Here is a 22,284-nt window from a genome sequence, read left to right on the forward strand (position 1 = left end):
TAACATTCTGAAGTGTTTTCTGACTTTTTTTTTTTTTTTTTTTTTTTTTTTTTTTGATGTGCATTCAAATTCTTCTTTACATATAACTGCACTTATAATTAAATATTATTATAATTTCCGTATTTAACTTCTAGTTTTATGGAATCAACAAGTTTTTAAAACATATTTCCAATCATCAATCCCGAGCTGGAAAACACACACAGCTATCAGAGCGTTAATAACCATGTTTAATATCCAGTTGAAGCTTCAGAAGAAAAATATCTATCTCAATCGATTTTTCTTTTTTTATGTTGGGATGTTTTTTCTTAAAATGAGCTGAATGGACTACACTGGAGGCCAAAGTCCTTTATCTCCAAAAGAAAACAACGGCCCAATCATGCCGTGGTTCTGCACTGTTCATCCTTGGAGAATGACAACATGGTGCATACTAAACCATGCTGTAACAGGTGACACCTGAGAAGGTCCTCTATAACAGCATGTGTCTGGAGACTGACTTCACAAAATGTTGTTCCGCTGTTGAGCTTCTTGTTTTCCAAACTTTACGACAGTAGTCGAGTCACTTTCAGGTTTTTAATAACAAACCCCTGTTTGAAGAGGGTTCGTTGTCTGTTATAGTGCAATCCCGCAGGGCAGGGGAGACGTGGGGCCTGGGAGTCCCGGACCTACCTCTCCGCAGTGGCAGCAGCTTGTTCTCCAGGATGTCTCGAGCGTCTGTGCCCTCGTCCATCAGATCCAGTTTGGTGATGACACCGATGGTGCGCTGACCTGTGATCGACACACATGCACGCACACACGCACACATACACATGCACGGACACACACACTCCAGTTATACACCTTCATCTACTGCACCACAGTGCCCCTGATACTGCATCACCTTCCATTTTCTATTAGTACCTCATGAACTGTTACAAATGTTAATGTTCTCTCTCTCTCTCTCTCTCTCTCTCTCTCTCTCTCTCTCTCTCTCTCTCTCTCTCTCTCTCTCTCTCTCTCTCTCCCTCCCTCCCTCTCCCTCACTCATATGGTAAAAGCTATCTGATCTGGAAATGGCCATTGGGGCTAACTGAGGAAATTGTGGCTGTCCATTAAATGTTACAGTTGTGAACAATGTTTAATTAAATTTTATAGTTAGTGCACTACATTGCAAAATTCCATTTTGAAATGTAAATTATATTGCAATTAACAGTTCCATTATTTGTTATTCAACACATTATACAATTTCAAGTAACAGTTAAAAACATTTTTATTAAAATATTCTCCCACATCCTTTCTCCCTTCTCTCCCAATGTCTCTTCCACGATCCTCTCCCACTCCTCTCTCCCTATCCCAATGCATCTTCCCCCCTACTCTCCCTCACCCAATGCCTCCCCCCCTCCTCACCCCCCTCTCCCAATGCCTCTTCCCCCTCCCAATGCCTCTTCCCCCATCCTCTACCCCTCCCAATGCCTCTTCCCCCATCCTGTACCCCTCCCAATGGCTCTTTCCCCCTCCTCTAACACTCCCAATGACGCTTCCCCCTCCTCTACCACTCGCAATGCCTCTCCCCCTCCTCTACATCTCTCACAATGCCTCTTACCCCACCTTTCCCTCCTCTCCCCCTCTCCCAATGTTTCCTCCACCATCCTCCTCTCCCTCTCCCAATACCTCTTCCCCCTCCTGTGCCAATACCTCTTCTCCCCTCCTCTCCCCCTCCCCCCCTCCTCTCACCTTCTCCCAATGCCTCTTACCCCCTCCTGTGCCAATGCCTCTCCCCCTCTCCCAATCCCTCCCCCTCCCCCCCTCCTCTCACCTTCTCCCAATGCCTCTTACCCCCTCCTGTGCCAATGCCTCTTCTCCCCTCCTCTCCCCCTCTCCCAATGCCTCTTCCCCCTCCTCTCCCCTTCTCCCAATGCCTCTTACCCCCTTCTGTGCCAATGCCTCTTCTCCCCTCCTCTCCCCCTCTCCCAATGCCTTCCCCCCCTCCTCTCCCCTTCTCCCAATACCTCTTCCCCCCCTGTGCCAATGCCTCTTGTCCTCTCCTCTCCCCCTCTCCCAATACCTCTTCCCCTCCTCTCCCCTTCTCCCAATGCCTTCCCCCCTCCTCTCCCCTTCTCCCAATGCCTCTTACCCCCTCCTGTGCCAATGCATCTTCTCTCCTCCTCTCCCCCTCTCCCAATGCCTCTTGCCCCTCCTCTCCACTTCTCCCAATGCCTCTTCCCCCTCCTGTGCCAATGCCTCTTCTCCCCTCCTCTCCCCCTCTCCCAATGCCTCTTCCCCCTCCTCTCCCCTTCTCCCAATGCCTCTTCCCCCTCCTGTGCCAATGCATCTTCTCCCCTCCTCTCCCCCTCTCCCAATACCTCTTCCCCCTCCTCTCCCCTTCTCCCAATGCCTCTTACCCCCTCCTGTGCCAATGCCTCTTCTCCCCTCCTCTCCCCCTCTCCCAATGCCTCTTCCCCCTCCTCTCCCCTTCTCCCAATGCCTCTTACCCCCTCCTGTGCCAATGCCTCTTCTCCCCTCCTCTCCCCCTCTCCCAATACCTCTTCCCCCTCCTCTCCCCTTCTCCCAATGCCTCTTACCCCTTCCTGTGCCAATGCCTCTTCTCTCCTCCTCTCCCCCTCTCTCAATACCTCTTCCCCTCTCCTCTCCCCTTCTCCCAATGCCTCTTACCCCCTTCTGTACCAGTGCCTCTTCTCCCCCCCTCTCCCACTCTCCTAATTACTTCCACCACCCCTCCCACACACCCCATCTGTACCAGCTCCTCTCCCCTCATACCTTGTGGGTCAACTTCTTTGGCAATCTTGAGAGCATCGGAGTTGGCAAGATCCGAGTTGGCGGGAGACACAGCGAGGCAGAGGCAGTTTTCCTTGGTGACGAACTGCATGATCATATCCCTGATCTGGTGCTCAATGTCGGGCGGCTGGTCGCCCACAGGCACCTTCGTCATCCCAGGTAGATCCACTAGGGTCAGGTTCAGGACTAGGGGAGAGAGACAGGACAATAGACAGACACTGTGAAATCAATATACTGAATATAAGAGGTTTCTGAGAGTCAGGGGCTGTATAAAACACCTTCATTATAAAGTTTAAGAAAACTGAGGGGAAAGGTAATGCTGCTGTTTAATGCTGCTGGCCCCTGGTGCACAATATGGCTTCACTGACAAGTGCTAGAGCTCCAGAACCACGCAGTACACCTTAGTTCTCTATCACCAGAAGTTACTTTCGAAAAGTAATCTGTTACAGTTACAAGCTAATAGTAACTAGTTGCAGAAAATGATTACTTTGAAAAAAATGTGAACTACTTAGAGTTGAAATTAAAAAATATATATTCTCAGGCAGAGTTTACATTTCACAGAGATATTTTTTTCAGTTTGGTCAGGCTGCAGCTCGAAATATTTTCTGATGATCAAATCCACTTGTCCGCTTAAATCTTTAAGAAATCAATAAATTGTTTATCCTTCAAAGAGTAAAATAAGTTAATTCCATTCCACACAGACCGTAAGTAATAAGGATACTGTAATAAAATTACCAAATATTTTGTGATATCATACTGCAATTTAAAATTACTCCTATGTATGTTTGTATTCTAGCAGTGCCACCTATTGACAGGAATGTTCTATGCCTTTTTGTATTGATAATTCATGTTACAGTGAATAATTAAAAAAAAAAAAATATTATAACAGACATGATTTTTTTTTATGTGCCCAATTATTTTACCCTTGATTTTCTCCCCAATTTAGAATGTCCAATCATTTTTTCCCCTCATTGCAGCAAATTCCCCACACAGCTCTGGAGGACTGTAGGTCGAGGGTTGTCCCCTGACTGTATGACTCACCCTGCACACCACACTGTCGTGCTTTACCAGGTAAGACACTGGGACCCCTGCGCTCCCCTGACTGTATGACTCACCCTGCACACCACACTGTCGTGCTTTACCAGGTAAGACACTGGGACCCCTGCACTCCCCTGACTGTATGACTCACCCTGCACACCACACTGTCGTGCCTTTACCAGGGGAGACACTCGGGGACCCCTGCACTCCCCTGACTGTATGACTCACCCTGCACACCACACTGTCGTGCTTTACCAGGTGACTGTATGACTCACCCTGCACACCACATTGCCGTGCTTTACCAGGTAAGACACTGGGACCCCTGCGCTCCCCTGACTGTATGACTCACCCTGCACACCACATTGCCGTGCTTTACCAGGTAAGACACTGGGACCCCTGCGCTCCCCTGACTGTATGACTCACCCTGCACACCACACTGCCGTGCCTTTACCAGGGGAGACACTGGGACCCCTGCGCTCCCCTGACTGTATGACTCACCCTGCACACCACACTGTCGTGCTTTACCAGGTAAGACACTGGGACCCCTGCACTCCCCTGACTGTATGACTCACCCTGCACACCACACTGCCGTGCTTTTACCAGGTAAGACACTGGGACCCCTGCACTCCCCTGACTGTATGACTCACCCTGCACACCACACTGTCGTGCTTTACCAGGTAAGACACTGGGACCCCTGCACTCCCCTGACTGTATGACTCACCCTGCACACCACACAGCCGTGCTTTTACCAGGTAAGACGGACCCCTGCACTCCCCTGACTGTATGACTCACCCTGCACACCACACAGCTGTGCTTTTACCAGGGGAGACCCTCAGGGACCCCTGCACTCCCCTGACTGTATGACTCACCCTGCACACCACACGGCTGTGCTTTTACCAGGGGAGACACTGGGACCCCTGCGCTCCCCTGACCCTGACTGACTGACCCTGCCTGCACACCACTGCCGTGCTTTACCAGGTAAGACACTGGGACCCCTGCGCTCCCCTGACTGTATGACTCACCCTGCACACCACATTGCCGTGCTTTACCAGGTAAGACACTGGGACCCCTGCACTCCCCTGACTGTATGACTCACCCTGCACACCACACAGCCGTGCTTTTACCAGGTGAGACACTGGGACCCCTGCACTCCCCTGACTGTATGACTCACCCTGCACACCACATTGCCGTGCTTTACCAGGTAAGACACTGGGACCCCTGCACTCCCCTGACTGTATGACTCACCCTGCACACCACACTGTCGTGCTTTACCAGGTAAGACACTGGGACCCCTGCACTCCCCTGACTGTATGACTCACCCTGCACACCACACTGTCGTGCTTTACCAGGTAAGACACTGGGACCCCTGCGCTCCCCTGACTGTATGACTCACCCTGCACACCACACTGCCGTGCTTTACCAGGTAAGACACTGGGACCCCTGCGCTCCCCTGACTGTATGACTCACCCTGCACACCACATTGCCGTGCCTTTACCAGGTAAGACACTCTGGGACCCCCTGCGCTCCCCTGACTGTATGACTCACCCTGCACACCACATTGCCGTGCTTTACCAGGTAAGACACTGGGACCCCTGCGCTCCCCTGACTGTATGACTCACCCTGCACACCACACACTGTGTGTGCTTTACAGCACGAAACTGTCCATTCTGTGACCCTGGGGGACGTGAGGGGACTGACATACTGAGTGGGACGTGTGGTGTGACAGCACGAAATGGTCCATTCTGTGACCCTGGGGACGTAGTGAGGGGACTGACATACTGAGTGGGACGTGTGGTGTGACAGCACGAAACTGTCCATTTCTGTGACCCTGGGGACGTGAGGGGACTGACATACTGAGTGCTTTACGGTACGAACTGGTGACCACGACTGTCTGTGACACACTGCCCGTGGGACGTGTGGTAAGACACTGGACCCCTGCGCTCCATCCCCTGACCCTGGGGACTCCCCTGACTGACACCACTGAGTGGGCGTGTGGTGTAACGGCACGTAATGGTCCATTCTGGGACCCTGGGGACGCGAGGGGACTGACTTCTCCCCTGACGTGTGGGGACTCATTCTGGCACACCACAGTGGCCGTGCCTTTACCAGGGGAGACACTGGGACCCCTGCGCTCCCCTGACTGAATGACTCACCCTGCACACCACATTGCCGTGCTTTACCAGGTAAGACACTGGGACCCCTGCACTCCCCTGACTGTATGACTCACCCTGCACACCACATTGCCATACTTTACCAGGTAGGGCACTGGGACCCCTGCGCTCCCCTGACTGTATTACTCACCCTATAGACCACACTGACGTTACCAGGTGGACCTCCACCTTTTCATTTCTTATTAGGACATAATTTTGGTAACCAGCCTACCGTGGGGGGAGGAGACCCTCAGATTGATGGGGACGGAGGAGATCCCTTTGTTGCTCCCAGTGATGCGGTCAGTCTCGGCCTCAATCTCCATCCGGACCTCCTCAAAATCAACAAACTTCTTCCCTTTACAGTGCAGGAACTCCGCATATTCTGTCAGAAAGAACGGGAGAGATTAAACATGAACACATGATACTGGTGTAGATGTGCTCCCCTGTAGAGTGTGGCTCCTCTAGTTCTTTATTCCGACATGAGAAGTAATCATGCCTTGCACATAAAGAAGACAAACAGAGGCATTGGAAAGTTATAGAAAGGGAAAACTTATTAGAAAATAAGTCAGTACATATAAATATATACATTAGAGATATCAGGCTATCAGATACCACAAAAATCACTGTATGTCAACAGATCAGTTGCTAAGAACTGAATCATGACCACATTTCAGGTTAACTGGATTAGCAGTTCTGTGAGATATGTAAAAGAGTAAGCATGGCATTCACACGTATGGAGGGACACACAGGCGAGTCCACATATCCCAAGCTGCATCATACCCTCTATAACTAGTCTCAAGGAATGCTGGAGTTTCAGTACAATTTGACATGTACAAAAAACAGCTAATGTGAAATAAATCCGTAACATAAAAGACAGATCTAGTTATAAAACTTGATGAAAAATGAATTGCTGCACAGCATTAATCAGTATCCAAGCAAAGTGTTCAAAGCACATTCTCAAACCACACCAGGCTCTCCACAGAAGAGAACTCCAGGGCTGCTGAACCCAAGATAAAAAACCACCTCCTCCAGCCCCAGTTTGACATCATAAAAGCTTGGATTTCTCTGGAGCCTACTTACTATATTCATCCATACTTTACATGTATGTGTATTTTTACTTTTTCAGTCACGGTGTTAGTATTAGTTCAGTCCCCTCAAGGTGTTACAGGATGTTGGTATACTACAGTATAGATGCTATAAATTCTGGCAAGTATCTGCCTTATCTTAGCTTTTATGAATAAAATGCTATTTAATAAATTATAACATGTGAATATTTCCAATAGCGGCTCACTCAGTTTCCATTGCATACAGGGAACCTTTGCACAGATATTATAATAGTGAAGGTATAAGTGTAAAGGGCACTGTGGTGTTTTGCACTGGCATGATGTATTCTGTCTCCTGTGATGGTAAAAGTGTGGATTTTAATGTGCAGATTCTCAGAGTAAATCTCTTAAACGTGTTTTAAGTTGCTATGCATTGATTAAAATAAAATAAAACTTCTTAAAAAATGGCAAATTACACAACACAAAACAAAGCTTTCACTTGTCTACACAATTACTGTTACACAATTACACAATTATTTTTATTTTTTTTTATTTAACCTTTATTTAGCCAGGTAAGTAAATTGAGAACCAATTCTCATTTACAATGGCACCCTGGCTAAGAGGCAACGTCAATACAGCAAATATAAAACAGTGATATAAAAACAACAAGAACAACCCACACAAAAAAAACATGTCAGCAAGCCCAGATATCAGTGAACACTCTTTCAATCTGCGCCTAAACACATTCACTGAAATAAAACTATCTAGGTTCAGCCTTCGGTGTTACTCGCTCCAGTCATTAGCTGCTGAAAATTGGAACGAGTTACGACCAAAGACTGTACAGACCTTCGCTATTACCAACTTGATAAAGTCACATGATTGTAAATTGTAAGAAGATAGATCAACATGCAGTAGATTATGCAGGTAGGTTGGAACTTCACCTAACATCTATAAATTAACAGATGCCAAGGCGTTAGATGCCTTGTGTGCAGGGCAGGCCAATTACTTAAAGAATAAAGATCGCAGTAATGTGTATGAAATGGTGCACCAGTAACAAATCTAATGGCTGAATGGTAAAGAATGTCTAGTCTTCCGAGAGCGCTCCTGGGGCCATTCTATAAATGACATCACCGGAATTAAAAAAAAGGGAAGAATGGTCATTTGAACTGGAGTATGTTTAGTTGAGTGAGTAAAACAAGCCCTATTAAGGTATAAGAAACCAAGTCTGGACTGAGCTTTAGATTGTAAGTATTAATGTGTGTATTGAACGTCAGTGCACAATCCACCCAGATTCCAAGATACTTCTAGGATGGAACTTGTTCTAGTTCAGACCCATCACAAGTAACAATTTTGTGATTTCCTGCACCAACAGGGTTCTTTATATTAAACAACATAAAATTGGTTTTATTAGAGTTCAATAAAAGACGAAGGTTAGAAAAGGCCTGATGGACATCAACAAAACTAAGCTGCAGATTGTGCATTACTGAAGTGATGGAGGAGCCAACTGGGGATTGTCTGCATAAAGATGAATGAAGGTGCTGCCTATTGTTTGGGCCACATTGTTTATATAAATAGAGAAAAGGGTAGGGCCAAAACAGAGCCTTGAGGCAAACCCTTTGTAACAGTTAGGGGTTGAGAAGTAAATCTGTCGAATTTAACGCACTGAACCCGAACAAAAAAGTAGTTCTGAAACCAGGCAAGACAATCCTTAGCTAAACCAATGTCACTCAGTCTATTTAAAAGAATAAGAGTAAAATGCTTTAGCTGAGTCTATAAAAACAGCTGCACAAACGTTTATTGTCGAAGGCAGTTATTATAACATTCAGTACTTTCAAGGTAGCTGTAATACACCCATGTCCAGAACGAAAACCGGACTGCATATCAGAAAGAATATTATTAGTCTCTAAAAAGTTAATTAGCTAATTATTTACAATATTTTTCATAACTTTAGACAAACAAGGCAAAATTGAAATTGGCCTATAGCTATTAGGAGCAGATCTACTGCCCCTTTAAAAAGGGGTATCTCGGCAGCAGATTTCCATGCCATAGATAACTCTGCGAAAGATTAAACAAATTAGCTATAGGTGCAGAAATTATATAAGCAGAAGTTTTTAAAAAGAAGGGATCCAACCCATCAGACCCAGCTGACTTTTTAGGGTAAATTTTAAGCAGCTCCTCCAACACTTCAGCTTCAGTAATAGTGTGTAATGAAAAACTAAAAGGACAGACAACAGAATCAGTAGAATCAAGTTTTGGCAGATTGGGGCTAGCTATAGGATTTACTGTAGCTGCATCAAATATGCAACCTACTTTGAAATGACGATTGAAAAAAATCAGCCATGCGCAATTTGTCTGTTAACAACAATGTGGGTAACCGAGAGAAAGAGGATTTATTCTCCAAACAATGAATAGCCTAAAATAATTTTTTAGAATCAGATCCACAGCTTGAAAATTGCTGCTTATAAAAGTCAAGTTTGCCTCTCTTATTGCCTGTGTATGTTTGTTACAAATTTGCCTAAAGGAAAGCTAGTCGGCCTGTGACCAGGTAGTCCTCGCTGTAAGCCAAGCTAGATTCTTTTGCTGAACTAAAATAGACAATTCAGAATCAAACCAGGGACTAAAATGATTTTTAGTTCTAAACTTCTTCACTGGTGCATGTTTATTAATGACAGAACAGGTTAAGTCCATATTCACCTTTATTCAGATTTTCATAGAAATGTGACGCTCTCCCACTGTGAGCAACATCTCTGCAGTGAATTATGGGATTGTAGATTGTACAAAATATAACTTCTGATTAAACTCGACAACCTAAAACATCTCCCAGTATACAATACTGGTCAGTTTTAAGGCAGGGCTGGGGAAAGGTGCTGATTGACGAATCAGTAGCAATTGCTATTTTCACAACGGCAATAAAAATGTCAGCCCTGGGTGAAAGGAACATTCTGTTCCATGTAGCTTTTAAATCACTCAGTACAAAAGTGAATTGCCATTGATTAGTACTCAATTGAATAGATGAGGGAAAGGGAGCTTTTTTGTTGTGAAATGTATGCATTTTTAAGAAGTCATAATTACTCTGAAAATGTATTTGGGCAGCCCTAGTCTAAAGCTTTATGATCACAAGTGTAGATGACACGGTAGTCAGGTGCTCATAGCAGTATGCATTAAGCCTCCATTTCATTACATTGCTGTCATAGCCCAGATACACACACGTTAAAAAGATAAACACACAAAGTCTGGCTCTTCTGCAGTGCGGTTCTAGAGAAAGGGGTCATAATCTGTACCAGCAATGCCTCACAACATAAAGGGTGATTGATAAACAGCGCACACAACAGACTAATATCTAGTTGCTAATGTTATGTACCATTTCTTTTGGATTGGAGAGTCCTATTTAAATTCAATTCCATCTAGTTAGCAGCTGAAACAGAAGCTTCTTCTTGAAACCAACTTGCCAACTCAAAGATTTTTTTTACTAATCAAAAAAGTGCACTGTATAGCAGCTATCCGAACAAACATCTATGTAGATGTCATCAGCGAGCGCTGTGCGGGGGGGGGGGGGGGGAGGCTTTCCGTGTGTAAACATATCTGAATAAACTGATAAACAGGCTGCCTTGGGGTGAATGCTGGAGCAACTCAGCCCTCTGCTTGCACCAAATCAACAGCTAGTTCAGTGGCAGACAACAATCAACAAAACAAGGCTGTGTCTCTCCAGTCTGGAGCTGCCTCCTGAGAACTCGTGTCTCTCCACTCTGGAGCTGCCTCCTGAGACGCCGTGTCTCTCCACTCTGGAGCTGCCTCCTGAGAACTCGTGTCTCTCCACTCTAGAGCTGCCTCCTGAGACGCCGTGTCTCTCCACTCTGGAGCTGCCTCCTGAGACGCCGTGTCTCTCCACTCTGGAGCTGCCTCCTGAGACGCCGTGTCTCTCCACTCTGGAGCTGCCTCCTGAGACGCCGTGTCTCTCCACTCTAGAGCTGCCTCCTGAGACGCCGTGTCTCTCCACTCTAATCCCACGGCTTTCATAGCTCTGTGAAAGGCATGAAATCTAGAGGACTGTGCTCTTGCATCCACTTTATGTGAAGGTATTTATACAGGGCAAGCTCTTGAGTAGGCAGTCATTTATCTGAAACTGCTACCCAAAAAGACAGATGTAAGCGCACATGCTTACAACTGTATCATGGAGTCAGAGTCCTGTTAGAAGGTTCAGATAAATGAACCAGAATGTGTATGAGCAGCTCTGGTTCTGAGCTATTCAGTGCAATGGTTATAGTAAAGAAATTCATTATTTGTGCATGTTTGAACCACAATACATGGAAGCAGGAAAGTATATATATATATATATATATATATATATATATGTGTGAGTGCTACACAAAGCAACTTCATAGAGCTTGCTGTATGTGCAAAGCTGTCACAGTTTTACCATCCACTATGGTATTTGCTGAAAATAATAAGAAATTAACATTGACCATATTTCAGATAGCACTGCTTGGGTTTGTACACTGATATAGGGTTATGTATGCTAAATTAGTTTAACTGGTTTTGCCTCCCTAACATGTAGCGCGCCAGAGCCAATGTGGCGTTCCATCTCGAATCCCTAGCAGTTACCAGCCACTTGGCACAGCCGGTACACAAACCTGTACTCCCTTGACTGTTTGACTCACTCTGCACACCACACTGCCAAGCTTTTTCCAGTTGAGCCACTCAGAGACCCAACAATTTTGTTTTTTAAAAAGATTTACCTGTTGGACAGTTAATGAGCTGCAGAACAAGAGGACGCCGGGTGACAATGCCAGATCCACGGGGAAGGAAGTCCCTGCAGAAGAAGAGAGGACAAAGACATTAGACAGGGAGTCAAGGATTCAGTCTGAGAATGACATTAGACAGGGATTCAAGGATTCAATCTCTGAGAATGACATTAGACAGGGAGTCAAGGATTCAATCTCTGAGAATGACATTAGACAGAGAGTCAAGGATTCAGTCTCTGAGAATGACATTAGACAGGGAGTCAAGGATTCAGTCTCTGAGAATGACATTAGACAAGGAGTCAAGGATTCAGTGTCTGAGAATGACATTAGACAGGGAGTCAAGGATTCAGTCTCTGAGAATGACATTAGACAGGGAGTCAAGGATTCAGTCTCTGAGAATGACATTAGACAGGGAGTCAAGGATTCTTTAATTTAACCACTTGGTGGTCCAGTGGTTCAATAAAAGGGTTTGATATCAGGTCTGCAGTTCAAATCCCCGCCCAGCCACGCTGTGTGTGACCCTAAGCAAGTCACTTAACCTCCTTGTGCACCGTCCTTCGGATGAAATGTAAAACCGAGGTCCTACTGTAAGTGACTCTGCAGCCATTGTTGATGCTAGTTAACCCTCTGGTCTCTGTAAGTCTCTTTTGATAAAATGTCTCTGTATGACAGGGTGACGTCACTGCCTAAGCTGTTACCAGCAGGTATTAGAGACTCAGAGCCAAGAAGCTGCAGTGAAGCGCTGCAATACCAGCTAGGCATTCGCCTTCACTATAGTTTACACAGTTACACGCAGTTTTACACACAGTTACACACTCCTAAGTCCCTTTCCCCCCACACAAAGGATTTGTGAAAAGCATGAATCAAGCATTTGCGATGGCCTTAAAATTGCACCGTATGTATCATGACACTTTGGCAAGTTAAGGCTGTGTTAGCACCGCCAAAATGCGCTCCGCCACGCAATGCGCTCCGCCACGCAATGCACTCCACCACTAATGCATTTTAAGGAGTGTCAAACCTTAATTATATATACATGGGCAAATTGTAGGTGGAGCTAATTTGTAAATTAAGTCTGTGATAATAAAATGAGACTTATGAAGCAGCATTTCTAAAATCACAATAAAACAATAACAATAATGGCTGCAGCTTTTCGCCTGCACCACAAACAATAATAATACTATAAATCATAAAACTATACAAAGGGGCACCACACAAATGAATAATAATAATAGTTCAGTCTCTTTGAAAGACAGACAGTGAGTCAAGGATTCAGTCTCTGAGAAAGCACAGGGACCTCTTTTAAATTATCTAAATTATCATTCTTTAACTCTGCAATAATCCAGCTGGTGTTAACCAGACATAGTGAGAAAATGAACCGAACTCAACAGAGTACTTTGGAAAGCATAGGTTCCCTGTTCAGCTGTTAGGACAACGTGTATTGTAACGCCTTCTGAACATGAGCTTGCGAGAGTTGCGTTCTCGATCATGAACCTGCTGACAACGGACCTCCTGCCGAGGCAAAGGGCATCGCATCCGTTTGAGTGGCGGTTCTCATCCGTCGCAGTGGCACATCCACAGTTAAGTCCTCAGATGGGCAACGGCCATTAAGGGAGAGTGTTGGTCCTGGAAAAGACAAGCGTTGCAATCCTCACGGAGGTCCAATACCATCACAAGGATTCTTCACTCGGTGATCAGCAAGATGAACGGGTACTGCAGGGCACAAGGTTGCCACTTGCAACAATCGGGTTTGCACCCAGTGGTCCAGTCGTTCATAGCTTGTTACTCAGTCCAGGAGCCTCCGTTGGGATCATCCTTCCTGAGTAGACCTCCCACTGTTCCGTGCCAAAGCGTGGTAGAAGTCCTATGTTCTGTTGGCCCCTCACGGATCAGTCTTGAAATCCCAGTGCTTTAAGTGTCAGACCACTCACTGAAGGCTCTCGCTGGCAGGGTCAGTCTGGATCCCAGATCAGGGTCCTGGTAGTCTGCAGTGAAGACTGCGACCAGCCTCAAATGATCCTGCATGGTCCAGTTGGAAGGCATGGGTTCACCACCCTTGTAAATCCCTTCATAGACAACTGTGAAGAGTCCCCTGGTGTTGTGCGGGAACTGCGACGCATACCACGTAATGCAGTCAGTACCAATCTTCGCCCAAGCGGATCAGTGAGCTGCAGGTCCTTTAATTTGTTCCCGCCAATACTGCTGATCCAGCAGAGTTCACTAGACAAGGTCTGGTTAGAGAAGGCGACAGTTCAATCGACGTCACCCGGTCGGTACAACTGCCCATGTGCCACCTCATACCGAAGAACGCAGCGCTGAAGATCCTGCTCACCTGACGTACGAAAACAAGGTGTCTGGGACCTTGAACGTGCATCTTGCCACTGTGACCCATCATGTCATCAGGCAAGATATCTTTGTATACAAAGGGGCACCACACAAATGAATAATAATAATAGTTCAGTCTCTTTGAAAGACAGACAGTGAGTCAAGGATTCAGTCTCTGAGAAAGCACAGGGACCTCTTTTAAATTATCTAAATTATCATTCTTTAACTCTGCAATAATCCAGCTGGTGTTAACCAGACATAGTGAGAAAATGAACCGAACTCAACAGAGTACTTTGGAAAGCATAGGTTCCCTTTCAATTCGAAGATGACCACCAACATACCATTTTCTAGTTTGCCTCTCATCTACTGTAAGGTAAGACCTCTGTGTTACTAAATGTGTTTTTGAATGAGCTTCTCCAAGTCGACTGCAGTTCCCCTGCATTTGTGCTGAAAGCTGGCTTGCCGCTCAAGATAACTCCAGCTTGAGTTGGAGGCAGTCTGGGAAGGCAGAGGAGTCTGCGGCACCTGGTCAGGCCATTGGACATCCCTGCACATAAACATGCTGGAGTTTCAGACTGTATACTTTGCTCTCCATCACTTTCTCCCGGTGCTACAAGGGGCACATGTGTTGGTCCGGACGGACAACAATTCAGCAGTGGCATATGTCAACCACCAGGGTGACCTTTGGTCCCCGGGTTTACATCACATTGCCTTCTGGCTCCTGACTTGGGCACAAAGGAACCTGCGGACAACGCATCTTCCTGGAGTAGCAAACTGGGCAGCGGACCTCCTCTCGAGGGAGGGTAAGCATCCGTCGCAGTGGCAGCTCCACCCTCAGGTGGTGGAGTGCATTTGGCAATGGTTCAGGAAGGCGCAGGTCAATCTCTTTGCCTCAGTGGAAATGACACACCGCCCTTTGTGGTACTCCCTCTATTGCTTAGGCGGTCCTCTCGATGTCGATGACCTAGCCCACGAGTGGACCAGGACACTCCTTTACGCATTCCCGCCAATACTGCTGCTCCCAGCCTTCTTAGACAAGGTCTGGTTAGAGAAGGTGACAGTTCTAGTGGCCCCCCGGTCTGGTTTTTGCCCATGTGCCAGCTCATACAAGACCAGCCCTGGGAGATCCTGCTTTGCCTCGAAAGGCACTCTCTGGCATCTGGAACCAGGCAGGTTCCAATTCTGGATCTGGCCCCTGAACGGGACAGTTAGTCAGCCCTAGGGCTATCTGACCCATCATGGACATGTTGCAGAACGCTAGGGTAGGCTTCACTAGTCGTTATAAGCCCATAAGTGGAGAAATTTTCAGAACTGGTGTCAGACTAAGGGTCACGACCCAGTCTCTTGCCCTATGCCAGTTATCTTGCAGTTTCTGCAAGAACTGCTTGACGCTGGTAGGTCACCTTCTACACTGAAGGTGTATTTGGCAGCCATTTGTGCATGCTATGCCCCTGTTGATTCCATATTTCAGGGTGCACATTTCTTGGCAACCCGTTTTCTCAAGGTTGCTCGGCGATTATGCCATTCAAGGAGGGTCATTCTCCCCGAATGGAGCCTTGATATTGTACAGGAGGCTCTCACTTGAGCCCATACACTCCATAGAGTTGAAGTATCTATCTATGAAGACAGTCTTCCTCTTGGCTATCACCTCCAAAAGCGTGTCAGTGAGCTGCAGGCGCTGTTGTGCACAGCTCCTGTATGCATATTTGGGACGATGCCAGCAGAGTGTCACTATGTACAAACCCTGCTTTCCTCCTTAAGGATCACAGCCCTCCACATGAACCAGTCTGTGGAACTGGAGTCTGGAGGATAGGAGATTGAACTTCCTCTGCCTGGTGCAGGAATTAAGGTGTTATGTGGATAGGACAAGAGCTCTGCGTCATTCTGACCAGCTCTTTGTTTGTCACGGTATATGGACTCTAGGACATGCCCTCTCTAAAGCAGCGACTTTAGCGAGCCAGGGTTACGGTAAGTAACCTAATGTTACACTGCATTTCAGCTGCTTTACTATTACAACCTCAGTCCATTCAAAGATTGTATAATACATGGATAAGTGCTATAACTGTACCTCAGCCCATATGAAAAATAATAATGAAGTCTTTCCAATGTTTTAGTTAGTTATAATTTAGTATAATTTTGTATTAATAATTATTAAGTGAATTAAATAAATAAAGCTTTCTGCTTTGCTGCTTTTCTGTAGTTTTGAATTGTTTGCTGGACACACATTGCCTTCATTGTGCAAGAATGACTTTAGAGGTTCTGCTAGAACAACAGGAACTTGGAATTCAATTCAATTGTAAAGGAAATGTTAAGGAATCAGCCTGTTTTACTTTTTAATATTTCTTTCTTTGAAAGCACTCCAAATTCCTAGAAAAACAACAGCAGACCTCAACAAGGATTAAGTCTGCAATCTAAGATGTTCCAATTTTCAAATAAAAGACAATAACCCCCTTCTGTTTGTTCTTAATTTGAATAACCCTTTTGATTCGAACAAATGGTTGGGTGGCTTTTTAAATAAAGGAAGTTTGTAAGTTTGGGGAAGTGACAGAAAGCGGTTTAGGGAGTAACGGGAGAGACTGTATCCATGGTTGCAACGTGAGTCTATGTATGTAACAGGGCGCAATGTGTAGGGTGAAGAGCTGCTGTCACAGATAATGCCGACGCATCGCTTCTTGTGCTATCTTGCACAGTTTGAGCAGCCAGAACCACTCAGCTTCCCTTTGTAGTCCTCTCGCTCAAACTGCATGAGATGACATCTCCTATACAATGACAGTCTACACACAATGTAATAACTGATTCACTTTTTCCCCCTACACTGTTGTACAGTGTTTGAGACATTCTCTTAGGCATGTGCCCAGCCACAGATAGTGATGTTTAACTCCAGTAAGCTGACTGACAATATGATTTCATACAGCTCAACAAAAGCACGTGTGAGCCAAGCTTTCATCTCCAGGAATAAAACCACCACCTCGTAGATAATAATTGACTTGGATATATTCAGCACAGTCTGAATCCTCTTCATCATTCAGCACGGCAGTAATTATCAGCACAGAGATGATTCCTTTTTAAAAGATCTCTTTTTGCCCTGCATTCATCATATCTGCTTAACACCATGTAGTATGTGTGCTTACTGTCTGCACAGCCCCCACCCCCCACCCCCCCCCCCCCACACTGTTCCTTTCCTGGTTCTGGAAGCTGTTCAACTACCAGAGTGGAGCTTTGAGAGAATAAGAACGGAAGGGGGTCTGATTGTCGTATTGTCTTCGCATCCTGTTCAACAGGCCTGTTTGTCATGGAAACAGCAGATTCAGGGCTTCATTTTCAGTGTAAAAGCATCATCACAAAAAAAAAAACAATCTTAATCAATCACTACCGATTCTTTTAAGGTGGAATCCTCTGTAACAGTACCAAGGTTACTGTACCAATTGTCTCGAATTACTTGTGTGCTAATTGATTTTTTTCTCTTTCAATTGCTTACTGCATAGCTATAAAATGCAGTGCCATTTTATAAGCTCACTAACACAATCCAGTGTGTTTAGATATGGTCCAAAATCAGCACTTCTAGTCTGTTTGCCGTGCGGATATTGGACCATATTTTGTAAATCCCGCCCCTGTGCGTATTCTATGTTTTTGTATTATTATTTGAATGTATTGTTTATATGTGTAAAAAACATGTTATTTTATTGTTAATTGTTTTGCTGCATGGATGGGGTTAAACGTCCCCATCCAAAACTTGTACAGAATGTGATCGTCTCCAGATTGATTAATTTATTACTAATTTTGAGATGGTCACATGCACAGTACCAGTCAAAAGCATGAGTACACTTCAAAACTGACAATGTTTTACGTCGTACACGTTTCTGTAAATACTTGAAAATGAAACACGTTACAATATACAAAACAAAACATAAGGAGTATCAAAGCAATGTTCAAGAAAATTGAAAATTGTCTCTAAATTTTGGATTTCGTAGACTTGTGACTCAAATGAACTTGTTTTCTGATTCTGAGGTCACCCTTGGCCTGCCTGACCTTGTTCAGTCCTCATGAGTGCCAGTTTCTTAAAATCGTTTGATGGTCTTGGTCACAGCAGTTACAGACACTTGCAAAGTTCTTGTCTTAAAGATTGATCTTCATTTCTTAAAGTAATTACAGACCGTCTTTTTTCTTTGCTTAAGAGTATTTTGCCATTTTCTGCTCCCTTACATTCAGGACTAACAAACATGTGCCTATGCTACCTATATTTATAGTAATCATGGACCCTCACCTGTTAACAATAATTGGTGACAAAAGGTTAATTAGGTAACATGCTAGTTAACTCAGAGAACATCTAACAAAGACACTTTTATACTCAGGCCAGTGTTCTAACACTGTGTTATACACATTTCAGACTTTTAACTGACTTGGGCTTCAGACTGAAATCCCCTTGCTTTGGATGACCATTTCACTACGTAAGCCATCTTGCCACACCATGGTAACACATTTTATTGCAAGAAATAAATCCTCGCATTGATATGTCTGTACATGCAAAAAAATATATGTGCAAAATACCCCTTCCTATGTCAGAACTTTTTAAAGTTGTATAACAAGCTGCATTTTTTGGTTGTCACTGCAAGTACAAGAGAAAAATGAGGACAAGGAAATTCAACTGCAGAACAACAGAAACTTCAAAACAAAACACAATTCAAAGAACCATAGAATACATATGATACATATAATAGATATGAAATAACAGGTGGGTAAATAATATTGTCATCATCTTGTGGTGGTAATTACTGCCCTAAAGTAATGAATTATGTAAAGGATGATTGTGACAAAGTGCCCGCCACTGTGTGTATTTTCTATTATATGTTGCGTGTTGTGTGTTGTGTGTTAATGTTGGTGTATGGTCATTGGTACACAGGATATAAACGGGTCTGTGTAACACAAGTGTTTAAAATGTATATTTGTATTTAGGCACAAGGATTGCACAGCACTTCACGTGCAGGTAAAATGTAATATGTGAGCACGGGGAATTGCACTTTATTAATTCACGTGCAGTTGTACCGCGACTCCAACTGAATGATTGATTAGCAATCGAGTCTCGGTACAGCTGCATAAAAGCAGCATGTTTTCACTCACTCGGGATTGTGTGTTCGGTGAATGGAGAACGGGATTGGAGACAGAGGTAAAAATAATCATAAGAAAAATAATAATCGTTAAAAAGAAGCTCACTGTGTTTTGTCTGTATAGTCTGTTTTGTTTGTCTGTTTATTTTGGCTACCAGTGCCATGCCCTGTGTTTTGCTGTTCTGTTTATTTATTAAATGCTGAGCGAGACCATTCGCTCTGCTCCACCAAACTCCACCTCTCTCTTGTTGTTTTATTTCTTGTCTCTGGTCTGACGCCACCCACCCTTGCCGTCTTTGTGACATGTGGTGTCAGAACCGGGACAACAGCGCCTCCAAGCGTCAGACTACAGCAGGAACCGCAGTTTTTGAGAAAAAAAAAAAAAGGATTACAAAAAAATATATATAAATAAATAAAATGGGATGGAAGGAGGATAAAGAGGTGAAGGACAGGGAGGAGGAGTGCCGCCTAATGGCCAGACATCCACGGCGATTTAACAAGCCATCGCCGGGGTGCCTCCTCTGCGACCAGGACCATCTGTTTGCCAACTGTCCCTTCCGCTGCCCCTACCAAGATGGAGAGGAGGAACTGGCCCAGGAAAGGAAGAGGAGGAGAAGGCAGAGAAGGGGAAAGGAGAAGAGGAAGGCAGAGCGTCCACCACCCAAGTCTCCACCAGCAGAGGAAGAATGCCTGCTGGTTTTGCCTCCAGAGCCAGAGGGAGAGGAGCCGTCTCCAGAGCCAGAGGGAGATGAGCCGTTGCTGTCGTCTCCAGTGCCAGAGGGAGAGACCCCACTGCTGTCATCCTCTGCAAGTGAGGGAGAGCCGCACCAGTCCCCTGTAATAAGGGTAGACTACACGCCGCTCCCACCTCCACCGCCAGGAGACTACACGCCGCTCCCACCTCTGCCGCCAGGAGACTACACGCCTCCGCCACCTCCACCGGCAGGCGCAGAGCAGCAGGAGCTGCCTCTGCCTCCGCCACCTCCATTGGCAGGAGCAGAACAGCAGGAGCTGCCTCTGCCTCCACCACCTCCACCGCCAGGAGCAGAGCAGCAGGAGCTGCCTCTGCCTCCTCCTCCAGCAGAGGATGAATGCCTGCTGGGTCCCTGTCCACCAGCAGAGGGTGAATGCCTCCTGGGTCCCTGTCCACCAGCAGAGGGTGAATGCCTGCTGGGTCCCTGTCCACCAGCAGAGGGTGAATGCCTGCTGGGTCCCTTTCCACCAGCAGAGGATGAATACCTGCTGGCATCACTTCCCCCACCAGCAGAGGATGAATGCCTGCTGGAATCACTTCTCCCACCAGCAGAGGATGAATGCCTGCTGGTATCACTTCCCCCACCATCACGAGGAGAGGAGCTGGAGCTGCCTCTGCATCCATCATCATCAGAGGGAGAGGAGCAGGAGCTGCCTCTCCCTTCACCAGAAGGACCAGGACTAGATGCTGGTGGTCCTCCGCAGCTCTTGCATAGGCTGCTGAGGGAAGCACGGGGAAGAACCGCCCGGCTGCAGTAGCTGAGAAGAGGGCCAACACCCGCACCCCAGCTTGTCCTGACTCCCTGCCTCGCTTCGCCCAAGGATGCCTCCCTCGCTTCGCCCAAGGATGCCTGCCTCGCTTCGCCCAAGGATGCCTGTCGCATCGCTTCACCCAAGGATGCCTGTTGCGTCGCATCGCCTGGGGCTGCCTGTCGCTCCGCATCGCCTGTGGCTGCCTGTCGCTCGACATCACCTGGGGTCGCTGGAACTGCTTCGCCAGGGGTTGCAATCGGCTCTGCTTGGCCGCAGAGGTCAGTGTGGCCGGAGCCCCATCAGAGGGAGCTGCCGGCTATGAAAAAGGGGGGAGAGGTCAGGAGACCACCCTTCCCCGCAGCAATTTCGCTACAGGAGTTCTGGGGGCTGGAGTCCCCCCAGAGGGAGCTGCCGGCTACAAAGTGGGGAGAGGTCAGACCACCTTCCCCTGCAGCAGTTTCGCTGCAGGAGTTCTGGGGGCTGGAGTCCCCACAGAGGGAGCTGCTGGCTATAAAGAGGGGAGAGGTCAGGAGACCACCTTCCCCGCATCAGTTTCGCTGCCGGAGATCTTGGGGGAGACCACCAACCTTCCCAGCGACAGCGAGTGGAAGCGACAGCGAGTGGGAGAAGTACAGGCATGGAAAAGTACAGAGCAGTTTAGAAGCAGTAAGGAGAAATTGCATCTTAAATTGCTTTAATCAGAAAACACAGGACATTGGGGAAACACAGCAGCAGCTCAAAGTCAAACAGCCGCGTGTGTTTTTCTGATAACAAACAAGCTGAAACTCGGAGCAGCCGATTCAAATTCAGCACCGTTCTGAGACACGGACGAGGGGAGGAGCCAACAGCACAGCAGAACAACGCAGTTAAACGAGGCAGTCTACCCAGTGACAGCGAGTGGGAGAAGTACAGGCGTGGAAAAGTACAGAGCAGTTTAGAAGCAGTTTGAAAGCAGGTTGACGGCTGCAGAAGAAACTAAACTTAAAAAAAAAAAACCTCAACATGGTCTTCAAGCCAGTAATCTGTGACACCTGCTTGATGTGGGAAATCCGAGAAAACCCAGCGGAGCTAAACCAAGTGTGCGTAAAGTGCCGCGCGATCCAGGATTTGCATAAACTAGTAAGTATGCTAGAAATGGAGAAGTGAGACAGCAACAGGATCTTGAGGAACTGGCACACCCACAATTCATGGAAGTCTGCATCACCCCTAACAGACTGAAAGCCACCAGGGAGATAGAAGGTCAGAACAGCTGGGTTCAGGTAGGACTTTGAGCGAGACTTTGGGGATTTTAAGGGGGGAGGTGGCCATTGAGGCCATGTGTGCTTTGCACAGGGGGGGTATATGTGACGAAGTGCCCGCCCCTGTGTGTATTTTCTGTTATATGTTGCGTGTTGTGTGTTTAATGTTGGTGTATAGTCATTGGTACACGGGATATAAACGGGTCTGTGTAACACAAGTGTTTAAAATGTATATTTGTATTTAGGCACGAGGATTGCACAACACTTCACGTGCAAGTAAAATGTAATATGTTAGCATGAGGAATTGCACTTTATTAATTCACGTGCAGTTGTACTGTGACTCCAATTGAATGACTGACTAGCAGTCG

At 46.2% G+C, this 22,284-nt stretch overlaps 1 protein-coding gene across 12 annotated transcripts in view; it reads right to left on the reverse strand.

Moving 5' to 3' along the window:
* Nucleotides 1-22,284, reverse strand: part of LOC121307062 (dynamin-1-like) — a 126,940-nt gene that overhangs the window by 94,999 nt on the left and 9,657 nt on the right. For all 12 annotated transcript variants that reach the window (XM_041239169.1, XM_041239168.1, XM_041239165.1 and 9 more), the window contains exons 2-5: nt 11,740-11,813; nt 6,193-6,342; nt 2,755-2,958; nt 667-765 (exon numbers count right to left, since the gene is read on the reverse strand). In XM_041239169.1, coding sequence (XP_041095103.1) covers nt 667-765; nt 2,755-2,958; nt 6,193-6,342; nt 11,740-11,813 — 527 coding nt within the window. The remainder of the gene's footprint in view (nt 1-666; nt 766-2,754; nt 2,959-6,192; nt 6,343-11,739; nt 11,814-22,284) is intronic.

This window comes from Polyodon spathula, chromosome 52 (assembly GCF_017654505.1).
Source record: "Polyodon spathula isolate WHYD16114869_AA chromosome 52, ASM1765450v1, whole genome shotgun sequence".
In the NCBI taxonomy this organism is placed as follows: Eukaryota; Metazoa; Chordata; class Actinopteri; order Acipenseriformes; family Polyodontidae; genus Polyodon; species Polyodon spathula.